Source organism: Rhododendron vialii, chromosome 2a, assembly GCF_030253575.1.
Source record: "Rhododendron vialii isolate Sample 1 chromosome 2a, ASM3025357v1".
Classification (NCBI taxonomy): Eukaryota; Viridiplantae; Streptophyta; class Magnoliopsida; order Ericales; family Ericaceae; genus Rhododendron; species Rhododendron vialii.
In genome coordinates, this window is record NC_080558.1 from 12,653,652 (window position 1) to 12,670,036 (window position 16,385).

Genomic DNA, 16,385 nt, shown 5'->3' on the forward strand with positions numbered 1-16,385 from the left:
TTCTAATCGAATGGAAAATTCAACTTATCATGAATGGAAAGTTGGCTTTGTTTGTGGTTTGTTTTTTTATCCTTATTCAAGTTTTTTCGCATTTGTTTGTTTTTCATTAATTTTTTGTGGATTATTGCTTCGACATGACAGGAGGAATCTAAAAAGTAAAAAATTATGATCGAAACCTAAAAAGTAAAAAAAAATTGAATGAAGACAAAAATAAGCCAATTTTTTTGTCTTTATTCAAAAAAATATGTATTTTAGTCATTTTAGTATATAATATGTAATTGGGTTAATGGGCGGGTCGGGTTTGCTTTTAAATAAATGGGTTGGGTTGGGTATGGGTAATTAGACTCATAATTAATGGGTCTAAATGGGTCAATGACCCATTAAAGACCCAACCCACTTGCTACTTACCCATTTTGACCCAAACCCGCCCATTTGACACCCCTACTAGAAAGCATGTCAAGTGATCAATCACTCCTGTTTGCTTTGGTTTTCTATTTTAATTTCTCATTATGCTCTTCAATTTTTTTAGGTTTAATTTCCCTCTGCCTAGGAATGTAGATTGGGATTTGGGAGATCAAATCCTTCCTGAAACCGGAGAAGCTAATGCTCTTGACAAGGGAGCTTTGGATTTGAACTAGCCTACAAGGGAGCTTTGGATCGGATTTGAACTAGCCAATAGTATTAGTCATCTCATGGTTCAGGCCATGCACGTGTCGCGATTAATCTCAGATTGAGATTAACTTAAATGAATGGCCAAGATTCTTTTAGATTACTTATAAAAATAAAAATAAAAAAAAGATTCTTTTAGATCAGCCAAGTTTTCCCTCTCAGTAACTCATTGGTAACCCACGTCTACCGCTTCGTCCTGTTACAAACCAAGTCCCCCCACCCCACCCACCGTTCACACCAACACCATATCTCCCACACCTGGGATCTCTCCCCCCTCTCTCTCTCTAAAATGCTTGATGGGTTATTGTTTTTCGCATAGTTGAATTTGTTGGATAGTGGGTTGATATATTGTACGTGAGTTTAGTATTTATTTACGTGCGCTGATTATTCGAGCTGTATATTGCACGCGAATTTAGTATTTATGTCTGTGTGTGCAATAAAACGAGAAATGCCACGGACAACTTACATCACATTATTAACTAATCTTCACCCAATGTATCACGTTGTTAAAAAGTCAAGAGTAAACACATACTAATGCTCTTACAGTCCTCCCAAAAGAAAAGAAAAAGTGTGGTTACCGAGCACTTATAGATGCACTCGCATGGTAATAAATCACAGAACCATGCACTGAATGTTATACAGTATAATACGAAAAATTCGAGTTGTCATTGGGCTGCTGTTAGGGACCTCTTCTCCCGGCAGAAAATGGCCGCATGCACTTCGTGACCAATATTATTCAAAGGAAGAATCATGGATTTTCTTTCCCAGAAATACTTATTTACCGATGGAGGTGCTGTAAACAGCTTGTTTGCAGCACCAACCAATCACAACCGTCCAAAAGTGTTCTAGGCGGTCCGGATTAAATGAGAAAAATTTAACACTTTCCCGAAAAAAATTTCATTAACATCCCAACTGTCTAATTAAAATACTTTTGAACGGTCACGATTGAGTGCTATAAACAAGTTGTTTCGTTAGAGAACCGATTATGTCAATTTCTCTTCTAGCCCTTCGGGAAACCGATATTTCCTGCAAGCGGTTTCGTTATAAAATGCTTTTCTCCATTCTATTTTCACCGCAAAGGATCCCAAATCCCCAATTTCTCTTCTCAAATACGGACGCTCGTAATCTAGAACGGGAGAGAACACATATTCCACTGAAGTAACCATGAGTAGCAGTACCTCGATTACGAGGGCTTGACTTCACATTTCGACGAGAGAGGTATCGAACGCCATTGAACGGCACAAAAATCGCACTCGAATCCGACCAATTCTAATATCGAAGAGAGAGAGAGAGAGAGAGAGAAAATAATGAATGGTTGCTAACCCAAAAAAACAAACAATGAATGGTTTTTTCGGTTTGTTCCCAGTTGGTACTCTTTTGAGACGTTCCTAACTTCTGTTTTGCGGGTTTTCCTTGTATTTCAACATGAAGGGTATTTTTTATTGCGTCGGTTGGGAAGGGGCATTGAATGGGGTGGGAATTAATTGCAAGTGCTTAGGACATTTTTGGAAAACAAAAAATAGGAAACACTTTCGTATATTTAAAAGAAGTAGTATAAATAACTATAAAAAAAATTCTAATAAAGCATCGAGAGCCCTTTTTTATGGTAATACAGGGTGTTTTAGACCAACTTGCGTGCATCTCAAACTAATCCATACATACAATCCCTCCCACAATGGTTTCATATGCTTACACGTAGGAGTGAGATGACCCCAAAAATTATTGACATAGAGAATTGAATGTGAGACCTTAGAATAAAGCAAACACCTAAATGACTAAGTCCAGACTTTTGACCCATGGGCCCCTTCTGGCTAACTTATGTGTGACACTTTGGCATAGTCTTTTTAATTATACCCCATTCTCTTAAGGATGGAAAGTAAATCAAAAAAGTTACCACGTCCTACATCGACAAGGATTGTAAGAAGGAAAATTCTAAAATCAGCCCAATGGGCTGACAATAATAAGTGTGTGAATGTATATTAAAGGGTATAAAAAGTACACAAAAATACGTATTTTTCTTGTCTTCTAGTATGCTTATCGTCAGCCCAGTGGGCTGACAATAGCAAGACCGTTTCACTTCTTATGGTTTCACTTCTTATGGTTTTCTTGGGAAACAAACAGAGGGGTTGTGCAGAAAACAAAACAAAATAGTGTAATGGAGGAAGAAGGGCATGATGATCATTACCTCTGTTTGACCGTATGTAATACTAACTACTTGAATCTTGATTGCATGTCATGTTATGGAGTTGATGTTAGAGAGAGAGAGAGAGAGAGAGAGAGAGAGAGAGAGAGAGAGACGAAAACAAAAGAAGGTGAAGGGATGGCAGTAGAGTATATATGTAACAAGCTAGGTGAGTTTTGGAAGGACAATGATTACTCTTCCTCACAGGAGTAGGACGTTTCTTACAACGGTCAAACAGAGGTAATGATCATCATGCCCTTCTTCCTCCATTACACTATTTTGTTTTGTTTTCTCCACAACCCCTCTGTTTGTTTCCCAAGAAAACCATAAGAAGCGAAAAAGAAATAGGAAACTACTTATGAACTCGGTGGTTTTAGTTGTTTTGCCTTCTGCTACAATTGCAATATGTGGTAGCTTCAATTGATCACTGGGTTGCGTTCAAAATAAAATTTTGATTCAAATTAAAAGTCGTACGCCCACGGCTCTCTTTCACAGGTCCCCACCATACTCAATCTCACCGTAGGCTTTCTGATTTTGAGCCTGCTTTCTGATTTTGAGTGCTGCGGTGGGAAAGCGGTGAAAGAGAGCGGCGGGCGTGGACTCTCAGATTTTGATTACTGGGTTAGGAGATGCATGCATTGGGAGCAAGGCCTAGTGACCCCGGGGGGGGGGGGGGGGGGGGGGGGGGGAATTTGAGGTTTTGGTTGCTAGAATTTTAGAAGTACTTTTGAGTTTCTAGCTTTCGAAACAAACACCGAAGTAATTTTTGGGGGATGAGAAGCAAAATAAGTACTGCTTGCTTCCTATTTGTATTTTAAACAACACAAATACACTCACCAATTTGAGGCAACCTAGCAGGCCAGCCACCCTTGTACATTCTCTGCTAAGAGATCAAGGGGTCAAATCGGGTTCGAATCTATCCTAAGGAAAGAAGGGATTATTAGCTATTCGGTATAGGAGCGTTTCGTTGTTAGTTATATATCTGTTTCCCTCATTAGATATTTCTTGAATTGTTATCGATTGGGTTGATTTAGTTATTAAGGACCTTCGTACATGATTGATGTAGTGTCCCGTTACTGTTACTCCTTTGAATGTAATTCTTCTACAGCTTGACACTGCGAAAAACACAAAAAGATTTTTAACTAAGTGATCATGGTCACTTGTAGGGTATTTGATGCAGGGATAATTTGCGAGTTCTCTAAGTTTTCCCGCTCAAAATGTACATATAGTGCCTTTACTAAGAATCGTGCAATTTTTTCAGATTTTAAGTCTAGCATTGATTATTATCCTGATTTGAGTTGATTTGTTTGCTTGTGTTTTACAAAAAACTTGATCTATGAGAATCCGAAATAGTTTTCTTGACATTCTAGTTGTCCTTTTAGTATTCCTATGGTGGATAGGGACATAGGATAGCTACTTCGTCGATAGAGTTGTAAAAATTATGGCCAGGGGTTGTGTTACGGTGATTAATAGAAAATCATCAAGACAGTTTATTTTGCTCCTCCATTCAAGTTCGATTGCTGTTTTTTTTTTGCTCCTAAATTTTTCATTGTTTGCTTATATTTTTCTCTCTTATTATCCTTTCTTTTCCATCCAAGGACTGTCATATAAAAGTGCCATGAATGAGTAACTCTTTAGTATATGGGAAAATTTGACTTCTTATAATTATTTCTCTCAAGTCTTGAACTGAATCAATTGTTGTACTTATTTACGCAAATATCAAAAAAATTCCTTCAACTGTTATCAGACTATGCCATAGGCGGTGTGTTAGTACAATAAGGTAACCATACAAGATATGATAGCCGAAAGCTCAATGAGACCAAGAGGCACGGTCTAGTAGTGATGAAATTCATTCAGTGTTACAACGGAAACTAAACATGCTCCTTCCTTAAAGCTTAACTAAAAGAATCTCAGGTGGCGTAGCATTTTTTCTGCTATTTTGAGACAACAAGAGTACACTTCATTGGAATCTAATACAATCTGCTCCAAAAGACACAAGTGTAGTATTTATAATGTCATCTTCAACGACATTGTACTCCACAAATAGCACTGCTATTTTTGTCTAACAAATTCAGCACAGTGCTATTTGTATGCTGGATTGAGTTTTCGTGCACAGTGCTATTTAATTTAGAACTGTTGTGCCTAAATACCATGCTGCTTGAGATGATCATAAAAGAGGCATTGCAATTATACTGATGAGGTAAACTAGGCATTCGTCTTTTCTTTTGCTCGCTTGCCTCCTTTTTGTGTTCTCAACAGAGCTAATGATCAATCCCGACGTTCTTTTTACTGATTGATACATTGTAGAAGTGGAATCGTATTACTATATGAAGGGTTAATGCCATTTGTAGGTTCCTTTTGAAGTAACTGAATACAAAGGCAACATGAAAACTGCACCAGAATGGTTTGGCGATAGATCACTTCTAGATGCTGTACTAAAAATTCTAGGCAGGAGAGCACGCAGCACAAACCTCAAGAAATCAACGTTTAGAAGGATTCTTGGACATGTTAGGAAAACTTCTGGTGGAAAAGTTGGCATTTATGGAGTCGATGGAATTGGCAAGACTACCGTGCTGAAAGCATTGATCGGCTGTCCAGAAATAAAAAGCTCGTTTGATACTGTCATCTATGTAAGTATCTCTAGGTATTGGAGCAGAAGAAAGTTACTGAATGATATCGCACGACAATTGTCACTAGATTTGTTGAACTCTGAAACTGACGATGAAGTTGCAGAAAAGTTGCTTGAATCTTTGCAAAGCAGAAAATTTCTATTGCTTTTGGATGATGTTTTCGAGTACATTGATTTGGAGGCTGTTGGGGTTCCTTCTAAGGATATGAAAACTGGTTCCAAGATAGTATTGGCAGCTCAAGAAGTGGATGTTTGTAGTATTATGGGAGTAAGCAAGGCTATCAAAATAGCAAATCTCTCATCCGAAGAAGCTTGGGCGTTATTTCGTGATCAAGTGGGTGGAGTTGTTGATTCCACAAATATACAGCCCATTGCTCAAGCTATAGTCAATGAGTGCCACGGTATACCACTCAATCTCATTGCAACCGGAAAAGCCTTGAGAAATGTGAACAATGCTATAATCTGGAAGCTTACATTACACGATTTTCAGTCTATTGGTGGAAACGACAGTGAAAATACATTACGGCTGTTGAAATTTTCTTACGACCGCTTGAATGGACCAGTTACTAAGAGCTGCTTCCTCTTTTCTGCATTGTATCAAGAAGGCCATGAAATTAAGGTTTCCGAATTGATACAGCATTGGATCCAAGAGAGGCTGATTACCGGACACTTAGCAGATGTGAATAAGAAGGGGCAAAAGATTGTTAAAGATCTTGTGGGTGCTTCTTTATTGGAGTCCTCTTCCGATGGAGTTTTTGTCAAGATGCATCAAGTGATTAGGGACCTTGCATTGTCAATTATCTCAACAAAACCTGAAAATTTTCAGTTCTTGGCGAAAACCTGTCTGAGGGCAACAAGTGAAGGAAACGAGCAAGTGTTAATGAGGCAAGGTATAGTCTTGTCAAGATCTTTTGCGGGGTTAAAAGAGGCACCGGAAGAGAAAGAATGGAAAGGAATTGAAATGGTTTTCTTGATGGGGAATTGTATTTCTCGGTTGCCCGAAAACTGAGTTGCCCTCATCTTGTGATGCTTTCCCTTGAGGGCAATGTGAAATTGACAGCAATACCCGACTCGTTCTTTGATGGAATTCAAAATCTTCAAGTTGTAAATTTGTCAAACACCAGAATTAGGATGCTGCCAACATCGTTTTTTGGGCTGAGTAAACTTCAAGCATTAGTCTTACGCGATTGTCCCCTTTTCATGGACCTCCCGCCTGAAATAGGAGATCTAGAGCATCTTGAGTTGCTTGATCTTCAAGGCACGGATGTTAATAACCTCCCCAACGAGGTTGGGAAATTGGGTTTTCTCAAGATATTGCGAGTCTCCTTCTACGGCCCGGTTGAATGTATCAAGCAAGTGAAGCTTTCACAGGCACTGTTATCTCACGAAACCATATCAAGCCTCCTTTTACTAAATGAGCTAAGCATTAGTGCTCGGCCAGGTGATCCTAGGTGGAATAACATTGCTGAATCAGTGACTGAGGAGGTGACTTATTTGAAGGGGTTGATTAGTCTTCATTTCTACTTCCCAGATGCAGATATCCTGGAGCTCTTTATCCGAAGAAGCGCCTCATGGACTCTAAAATCCTTGACCAAGTTCAAGTTCGTCGTTGGCCTTAACATCTTCCACATTGTGTCAGAAGTCCCAAAAGAGGTGGAATTCGACTATGACAAAGAAGACCGGTGCTTGAGATACATGAATGGTGATAGTACAATACACGATGCAATTGTAAGAGTTCTAAATCGTGCCTCTGCATTCTACTTAGACAATCACTTCACAGTAAACAGTCTTTCAGAGTTTGGGCTTGACAATATGAAGGAATTGAAATTTTGTATAGCGACGGAATGTCCATGTATTCAGGTACTTGTCGATGCCAACAACGATGCTGAAAGTGTTTTACCGCTTTTGGAACGACTGAGTATGCATTGTTTGTGGAACCTGAAAAGCATCTGCAAGGGTTTGGTGCCTCGAGGAAGTTTCAACCGGCTGAAGTCCTTGTCAGTTCACAAGTGTCCTAAACTGACGTATGTCTTCACGGAGACCTTGCTTGATCATTTTTCCAATTTGGAAGAATTGGTAGTTGAAGACTGTGAATCTGTCAAAGCGATAGTAAAAACAGAAGCGGATTCAGATGAAGGATTTTCTGCATCGCTCACCGTATTGAATGTAATGACGGTTAAGCACCTGCCCGAGTTGCGCAGGATTGGGAATGGACCATGGTCATTATTGGAGCAAGTCAACATATACAACTGCCCAAAGTTGAATCTGGGTGATTTTTTCCGGTCAGCCGGTGCTGTGTGAAGGAGATTAGAGCAGAGAATGGCTGGTGGGATGCTTTGTACTGGGAAGAAACTACACTACTGTCGAAACTGCAATCAAAGTTCGTCGCTGTGAATCATGAAGATTGGCAGAGGTGATCGAATCATTATTTTGGATACGGAGGTTTTCAAGAGCTCGATATCTTCAAATCCGTCGAAAGGTTGAACTTTTCTTTGGTTTTTTTGGCCTATTGGCATTGCAATTTTTCAAAACAAAGGAAATTCTGATTTAGTTCAAGGATCATATACTGTTTATGTTTTGTCTTTAAATGTTTCTTACTCCAAATGCAATTTCTTTTCAACGTGCAAGAAACCTGAACTAGCCTAATCGAAACGGGATAGGAAATGAGATCTTACGGTGAGAATCGAACCTATTTAGTTTTGATCTAAGGCACTGCTTAGAACTATTGGAAAGGAAAGGAAAGGAAAAGAGAGGGAAAATGTGAAGAAAATTGATTCTTTTCTCTTGTTTGGTTGTAGAAAGAAATTGAAAAGAAATTATGAGGAAATTATATTTCTCTTGTTTGGTTTTAAGAGGAAAACAGAAAGGAAATGAAATTTTTTTAACTACCTTTAATCACGCCTCACGCCTGAGAGCTTTCTCCTTTCTTTTTATTTTTCTCAGTGTTCCAGAGCTTTTCCCTTTCTTTTCCTTTCTATTTTCTTTTCCTTTCCCTGACATAGGAACCAAACACCCCCTGAGGAAATTTTTTTATTTTCTTTCATTTTCCATAGGTTCCTGCCTAATAAATTTAGCCTTTCTCATATATGATTTTATTTTGTACGAGTTGAGCCCTCTCATTTGATGGGTTTAATTAGAATAATTCTAAATTTTATAGATCTACAGTGATGGTATACACTACATAATTTTGGGCCCTCTTTTTTAGAAATTTTTTGAAGGTCCAAAACGATCACCTTGCTGACTGACACTAACATTTTTTTTTTTCTAACATTATCAACAAGTCGATAGGAACACTATGGATAGAAACTTAGAAAGTGAGGCGAGTTACTTTCACATAAATAAAGCTCCCCACTACTAATCTAAACCAAATTGGAAAAATCGAATTGATTTTAGCAGCGGATCAAAAAAATAAAAATTAAAAAAATAGGATAATGATTGAGTAATGATTGAATATAGGGGTAATGATTGGTGATAGATAAAGAGAGATGAGAAAGTATTAATTAAAAAAATATGATAATAATTTTTAAAAATATAAAATAATAATTAAAAATAAAATTAAAACTAAAACTAAACCTTTAACCGAACAAATCCTTTGATTTTAGCATGTGTTGTGATTATCGTCAAAATCATTCCACAAAATGGAAAGAGAAAAAGTACTATGTGGTCTTTGTTACTCCCTTCCAAGTAGACCATGAGTATTCTCGTTCTTAAGCAATCCAATCAAGATGGGAAGATCGCTGCTGTTGCTTTGATTTTCAGCCCAAGAACGACAGCACAAAATCACGGAAAAGGAAATCCATTTGCACATTATCATACGCTCTTGTTTCATACCCAGATTTCATCGAACCCTAATCCTCCTCACGTTATTCCGACAACGAATTGGACGCAACTGCAGAAATTTTTGTCGGAGAAATCTAAAACGGGTTTCGATAAGCTCGACGATGCTCTTTGTTTGTTCCACAGTATTATCTTACCAAGGCCTCTTCCCTTGTCCCTTGCTTCTATAGGGTCTGCATATGGTTTGTCTGTCTTCAGCATTATGTAGGGTAGCTTAGCTTTCTTCTTCCTTAGATAGATCCTTGTTATTACGCTTAACGCCAAAATGGTGTTCATGTTGTATGACTATTTGAAACATTTTCGTAATGATGGGTATGGTGGCTCTGCCTTCTTGAGCAGTCAGTTTTGTGTTCTCATTTTTCCCATTTTGTGCATATTCTCCAATACATTGGTTTGTTTAATATGGATTTGCGATGCTCGGGCTTTTACCATTTTCACCTTGTTCTTGATGCTTTCTGCAGCTGTTTTAGCTTGCTGTTGCTATTCATGTCGAGATGTTGGATAATTTGGTTGGAGTGCGATTGCATGGTATTGGAGGAAAAGTTTGAACTTGTGGATTCTCAATGGAATAAGGTGTGTGATTTGTCATCAGCACTTCAGTCTCTCCTCCCTTTAATGAGATTCAAATGTATTTAGAGCCTTCATTTGTTTTCTTTATTCATTTCTTATTTTCTGCTGTGGACTTCTTCTACTCCTTGTCGTAGACTTCTGCTCTTTTTTTCAATATAATTCCCTCTTTATTGCTGAAAGAAAGAGGACATAGGCATAGCCATCGATTAGAAGCTAATCAGAAGATCTTTCAAAACCTAACAGTTAGACTGTTGTTTACTTGTTTCAATGTAAAGATAAAGATTATACTTTAGTGCTATGGTGAAAGAATATCAGAAGCGTGATAAACGTTCTTTAATATGTCTGCAGCCAAGGGTTGATGGCCTGATCTGGGGTTGATGTATTTATCAAAAAGAAAATTCTTGGGTTGGACTGGGGATTGTGTTAGAAGGATCCACTGTTATTTTGACCCTTGACTGCTCAAGAGTTTGGGTTGATGATAACTGTTCTGTTTCGGGTGTCCCTGTAATAGAGTTTGAAGTTGGTTGATCTGTCCCTTATGACATTGATTTGGTTTTCTTACGACAGCGTTCAAGTTTATGTTTGATGAGAGAGGCATTGTGAATGTCATGCCTGAAATTGAATGACAATCGATGGCTTACCTCCAATAGATGGCTTTTTTGAGGCTTCTGATTGTCATGTGAATATCACTGCGTGTCTGCGTCAGCCTTACCTCCTATACTTCGATGCATAATAACTGCCCCGTGGCATCCATTATGCTGGTTAGTATGACTAAAAAAAAGAATAGGAAGACAAATCTCTCTTGATTATATCCTACTTCAGATGTCCAATTAACTTAAATGCTCATCAAATTTTTAAAAAAATGAGCGACTCTGGTCATAAAGATGACATGGTTGTGTGTGGGGGCACTAAGACTACTGAATTAACACCTCCCTTCTTTCAAAAACAATTGGCATATGGAAATATTATGACTGGTTATGTTTCGTCTTTACTGAACTAGTTAGTTGTTAATGTCACACTAATAAATCGATGGACCTTTAGAACCTAGGCAGATAAATGTCACCGTTGAAGTTTCTACTTTCTGACCTGGGTAGGTTGTATTGTACTTCCTCCATTCCAATTTGTTTGTCCAATTTGGGGAATACAACTTTTTTAAAGAACAATCATTGCACCTGCTCAACTTTTTAAAAGTTGCCCTCCTAACTATTTTCAAAAAGGTTACTTTAGTTCAAATGGCAAGGTACAAAAAAGGAATTTTGTAGTTTTTGGTCCCTTAATCTTCCAAAGTAGGAAAAGTTTTTGCGTGCAAATAGGGTACAGGACACGTGGTACCCAGCGCGCATTCGAAGCGCGCATTCAAGCCGTCTGAACATGTTTTGGACGGCCAGGATTTGAGAGTGAGAGAAAGAGGAGAGAGAGTGTTTGTTTGACAAGGAGAGTTTTGGACGGCTTGGATGCACACCAGGTATCACGTGTCCCATACCATATTTGTATCCAAAAACTTCTCCCAAAGTAAACAAATATTTCGGGACAAGTATAAGTCCAAAAATAGACAAACAAATTGGGACGGAGGGGTATCATATATGAAGATGTCTATATAAGACGAATAAGAAGGAATTAACCCAACTACCTTACTGATCCACAAAGTGTAATTCCCCCATGGCGAACGTTCATTTGGTTATGGCGGCCGTTGTGGTGGTGCTTCTTGTTTCTCTCTCCTCTGCTTCTACTTCTGCTTCTGCTATTAGTACCAAACAACAAAAACAATCCCTGAGGTTCAGCGAAAAGGGGGAGTTCAGGATATTGCAGGTAGCGGATATGCACTATGCAAACGGAAAGACTACTCCGTGTAAGGACGTGTTGCCGCAGCAGTTTGCAGGTTGCTCCGACCTCAATACCACCACCTTCCTCCACCGCATAATTGCTGCCATCAAACCTCACCTCATCGTTTTCACTGGTACGCCCCCCACCACCACAGTCCACACCTTTAGTGGATTTCACGTTTACTCCTCTTTTCTACTGACCTCATTCCGTGAAACCACAAATGATTAGTACACACCTACCAACCACATCCCTCTCACATATGTGAGAGGGGTGTTGTTGGGGTGTGTGTATGTAGCATTCCGTGAGATTGTATTTGAATATGATTTGACTGTTCATTCAATTTCCTAGAATTGAAAACCAGAATTGTCATGGTGTTAGTGCAATCGATAATTAGTCCAAGAAGCAAAACTCTAAAACTGCACAAATAAGTTGCACACACATTTTACCCAAACTCTCAAAAGGGTGGGGAGTGTGTGTGGCCCTCACATTCCAATATGGGTACTTGTGTAAGATTTTGTAGAAAAATTCATCCCAGAAACTATCAACATGAATGGTGATGTAATTAATGCATATAAAAGATTAGAGGGGAAAAAAATCTATTTTGCAAAATTTTGATGATGCAATTGGAGCATGTTGAAGATATGATTTATGGCTTGGATCTGGAACGTGGAGTAACTCATTTCCTACAATTTTTTTTTTTTTTTGGAACTGTAACTCATTTCCTTTAATTACCTAACATGACTGTATTCTTCACCTATGAACATAAGGTTATTGCAGGGGACAACCATCTTGAGCTTACATACTTGAAGAAATGTTCCTAATCTTGCGTATGCCTAAGTTTAACGCGTGCTCTCCATTTGGTTATTGCAGGGGACAACATCTTTGGATTTGATGCAAAAGATGCAGTATACTCCCTGAATGCTGTGTTTTCCCCTGCAGTTTCATCCAACATCCCTTGGGCTGCTGTTTTGGGAAACCGTGACCAAGAATCTACGCTTTCGAGGGCAGGGGTCATGAAACATATCGTTGGTATGAAGCACACCTTGTCTCAGTTTAATCCTCCTGAGGTTGACAATATTGATGGTTTCGGGAACTATAATCTGGAAGTCCGCGGGGTTGAGGGTTCAGCTTTTGAAAATAAATCAGTTCTCAATCTCTATTTCCTTGACAGTGGTGATTACTCAACAGTTCCCTCCATCCCTGGTTATGGCTGGATCAAACTCTCACAACAGCTTTGGTTCCAAAACACTTCCAAGAAGCTTCAGGTAACCACCTCGCAGTTGCTTTAATGTTGCTTATTCAACATATTTTGCGCTTTGGGTTGCTCAGAGTTTGGGTGTAATTTGTCCTCAAAGTGTAAGCTCAAGGTCTAAGGATCAGTATTCCATGTTGGTATGCTGTTTTGATTAGCTAGGTAGAGGAAAGCTCAAGGATCTGGCTCAGTATTTCGTTTTGGTATGCTGTTTTCGTTTAGTTTGCGACGTTTGTTTTTTGCTCGGCCATTTTGTGACGTTTCAGTAAAGTTTTGAAAACGTTGCGCAGTCTAACTTAAAATAATTTAGACTTTTATAAGAGAAAACTATCATGATTTTAAAGAAATTTTGAAACTTGGATAGGGCGGTCCCTTGGGCTGTTCTGCCCTTAGTTGTCGTCCCTCCATCCCTCTCTTTGTGTTCATTGTCAGTGTCACAATGCTACCATGGGGATCTAACCTATTATGCGAAATTATGCCAACCAAACTTCAAAGTTAGTATATCCCTCAATCATCATCATTCTTTGACTTCTTTTATCATGTCCTTGATGCAGAGAGCATACAAGAACAAGCCCGAGGCTCAGGAGGCACCTGCACCAGGGCTCGCATACTTCCACATTCCATTGCTTGAATTCGCAATCTTTGACTCGTCAAACTTTACCGGTGTTAAGCAAGAGGGCATTAGCTCTGCTTCAGTTAACTCTGGCTTCTTCACAACGATGGTGGAAGCAGGCGATGTGAAGGCCGTTTTCGTTGGCCATGGTCATATCAATGACTTCTGTGGTGAGCTAACTGGTATTCATCTTTGTTATGGTGGCGGATTCGGATATCACGCTTACGGGAAGGCTGGGTGGGACAGGAGGGCAAGGGTGGTTGCAGCGTCTTTGGAGAAAACTGAGAAGGGAGGTTGGGGAGGAGTCAAGTCCATCAAAACAAGGAAGCACCTAGATAATCAACTGCTCACTGCTGTTGATGTTCAGGTGCTTTGGAGTCATTAATTAACCTGGATTTGCACTCTTCTAATTAATACAAATAAACCAAAAAAAGATTTCGATATTTGTGAATGAGTTGATTGTCTTACAGGGACTCTTAAAAAGTATTTTAAATAAATTGAACGGATCTGATCATTTAAGTGGAACTCCAAGTTGGGTCCCATACAATATGGGAATTCCCTCTGGAATACTAAATCCCTCCTAGTCACATTTCTAAGCACAAATTTGTATTGGGAAGCTGAAAGGGTGAGAAAAGTTTATTGAAGAATCTGTTTAGTTGGAAAGTGAAGTTGGATGGAGCCCAAACTTGATTCATTGCACAAAACAAGGCGTGATTTAATTGAACTATTGCTAGCAGACAGTGCGTTTTTGTCCTCGATTAATGGATCTATTGGATTGGATACTGAGTTTAAATAATAAAAAAAAAGAAAAAGAAAAAATAAGGCAAAGCATGCATGTCTGATGGGTACCATGTGGGTTGATAACCATTAAACTGGAGTTCGAGTTTTACAGGTAATAGTGAAGGAGTAGTGCCAAGAAGTCAGCACATAAAATGAACAAGCTGCAGAGAATTCAGACATACAGATTCATAGAGGCAATTTATGATGTGCAAAAGGCAAGTTCATTAGTCTTTAGGACATAGAGCCAACCGTTTGATAAAATCCACTAGTACTGTAGTATTTTTTTTAAACTTGTTATGCGGTCCAATAGACTTTACTAATTCGAGGAACCAATCATACTATCGTCGCCAAGTTTCATAAGGACTAGCCAAACATAAGAATCGATAGCACGTTGGTGGGTCAAACCTCAAATCGATGATTTTTTAAGGCTTTTGATTGTAATGTGAATATCACTGCGTGTTTGCGCCAGCCTTACCTCCTATACACCAATGCGTAATATAATGGTGGATCCGAATCTAGTTTTTCCACAGTGAAGTAAATCTTGAAAAGTGAAGTGACGGAAAAGGAATTTATCCTGCGTTTACTTGTCTTTGAAATTGGGTACCGAGTACTAAGCCTGGCAGTGGGAAAGACCTCTTAAAGAGCAACTCCAATGTACAGTAATGGCTAAACCAACTCCAATGCAGAGGCTAACCACCTCAAAATCTACAAGAACCAATTACAAGAAATTGCATCGGAAAAAAATGCGCAATTGTTCTTCCACATTGACTATCGTAATCCAATCGGATTGCAAATTTCGTCAATCGTGTGTCTAAATCTTGTCGCCCATATAATGCAGAATTTATGCACGCAGTTTTATTTCAAACCTTTAGTCCTCGAATATTTTGTTCACTTAATTGATGCAAGTAGTAGTGCTTTAATTACTTTTAAATAGGTGTTTCCAAGTCAGACAAAGCAAAAATGTGAGAACCATTTCCAACTAATCCCAGTTAATGCTGTGGTATTGACACAATCAAACAATCACTAGAGGAATTTATTTCCATCTGAGGGAGTACTGTGGTTAAAAGAGGAATCATATGCATGGACCTACATAGCTCTAAGCTCCTTTTCCCTCATTTTCACCAGCCAAACTTTCAAACTTGATGGGAAAAAAGCCATCAATTTCTTCTTCTTCAAATTCCTCCGGAAGAGCGAAACCGAGTTTTTCTTCACCGGATTCCTCCGGCTTAGAGAAAGCAGAAGCTCCTTTTCCCTCATTCTCATCAGCCAAACTTTCGAACTTGGTGGGATAAAAGCCATCAATTTTTGCTTCTTCAAATTCTTCGGGAAGGGTGAAACCGAGGTTTTCTTCACCGAATTCCTCCAGCTTAGAGAAAGCAGAAGCTCCTTTTCCCTCGTTCTCATCAGCCAAACTTTCAAACTTGTTGGGAAAAAAGCCGTCAATTTTTTCTTGTTCAAATTCCTCCGGAAGAGTGAAACCGAGTTTTCCTTCACTGAATTCCTCCGGTTTAGAGAAATCAGAAGCTCCTTTTCCCACATTCTCACCAGCCAAACTTTCAAACTTGGTGGGAAAAAAGCCCTCCATTTTTTCTTCTTCAAATTCCTCCGGAAGAGCAAAACCGAGTTTTTCGAATTCCTCCAGCTTAGAGAGAGCAGCAAGGAATGGAAGACATGATTTTTGTAGATCAGACAGAATGTTGCCAATCTCCGACGGGTTTTTTTGTTCATCCTTGCCAAACGGAACTGGTTTCAACCACTGCCCGGTCATCTTTTCAGCTTCGCAAACCATGTGGATGAATTCCTTGTTATAGCCAAGCAAATCCCTCAAGTTTTCAATAAGAGAAGTGACTAAATTCATCAGCTTGTCGAAGAATCTGCACATACGGTTTAGAGAGTTGTTCATCCAGTTGAATAAATAGCTGAAGAACTTCTTGATTTTGGATGCTACCCAGGTAAATGCTTCTTTCAGCTTACGGAAACAAGAATCGATCCCCTGGGATATTAGGGACGCCAGCCAACTCAATCCTTC

The 16,385-nt window shown here is 39.0% G+C and overlaps 3 protein-coding genes across 3 annotated transcripts; all 3 read left to right on the forward strand.

Annotated features, from left to right (window-relative positions):
* Nucleotides 1-1,419: 1,419 nt before the first annotated feature.
* Nucleotides 1,420-6,489, forward strand: LOC131317145 (probable disease resistance protein At4g27220). Its single transcript, XM_058346716.1, has 2 exons — nucleotides 1,420-1,509; nucleotides 5,203-6,489. Exons 1-2 carry the CDS (start codon nucleotides 1,420-1,422, stop codon nucleotides 6,487-6,489), a joined length of 1,377 nt encoding a protein of 458 aa, XP_058202699.1.
* Nucleotides 6,490-6,506: 17 nt separating this feature from the next.
* Nucleotides 6,507-7,781, forward strand: LOC131317146 (disease resistance protein RUN1-like). The gene has a single exon (XM_058346717.1). It carries the CDS (start codon nucleotides 6,507-6,509, stop codon nucleotides 7,779-7,781), a length of 1,275 nt encoding a protein of 424 aa, XP_058202700.1.
* A 3,711-nt stretch (nucleotides 7,782-11,492) lies between these two features.
* LOC131316514 (probable inactive purple acid phosphatase 29) lies at nucleotides 11,493-14,101 on the forward strand. The gene is made up of 3 exons (XM_058345914.1): nucleotides 11,493-11,844; nucleotides 12,582-12,976; nucleotides 13,518-14,101. The coding sequence occupies exons 1-3, from the start codon at nucleotides 11,547-11,549 to the stop codon at nucleotides 13,959-13,961; spliced, it is 1,137 nt and encodes a 378-aa protein (XP_058201897.1). The 5' UTR covers nucleotides 11,493-11,546; the 3' UTR covers nucleotides 13,962-14,101.
* The last annotated feature ends 2,284 nt before the right edge of the window (nucleotides 14,102-16,385 follow it).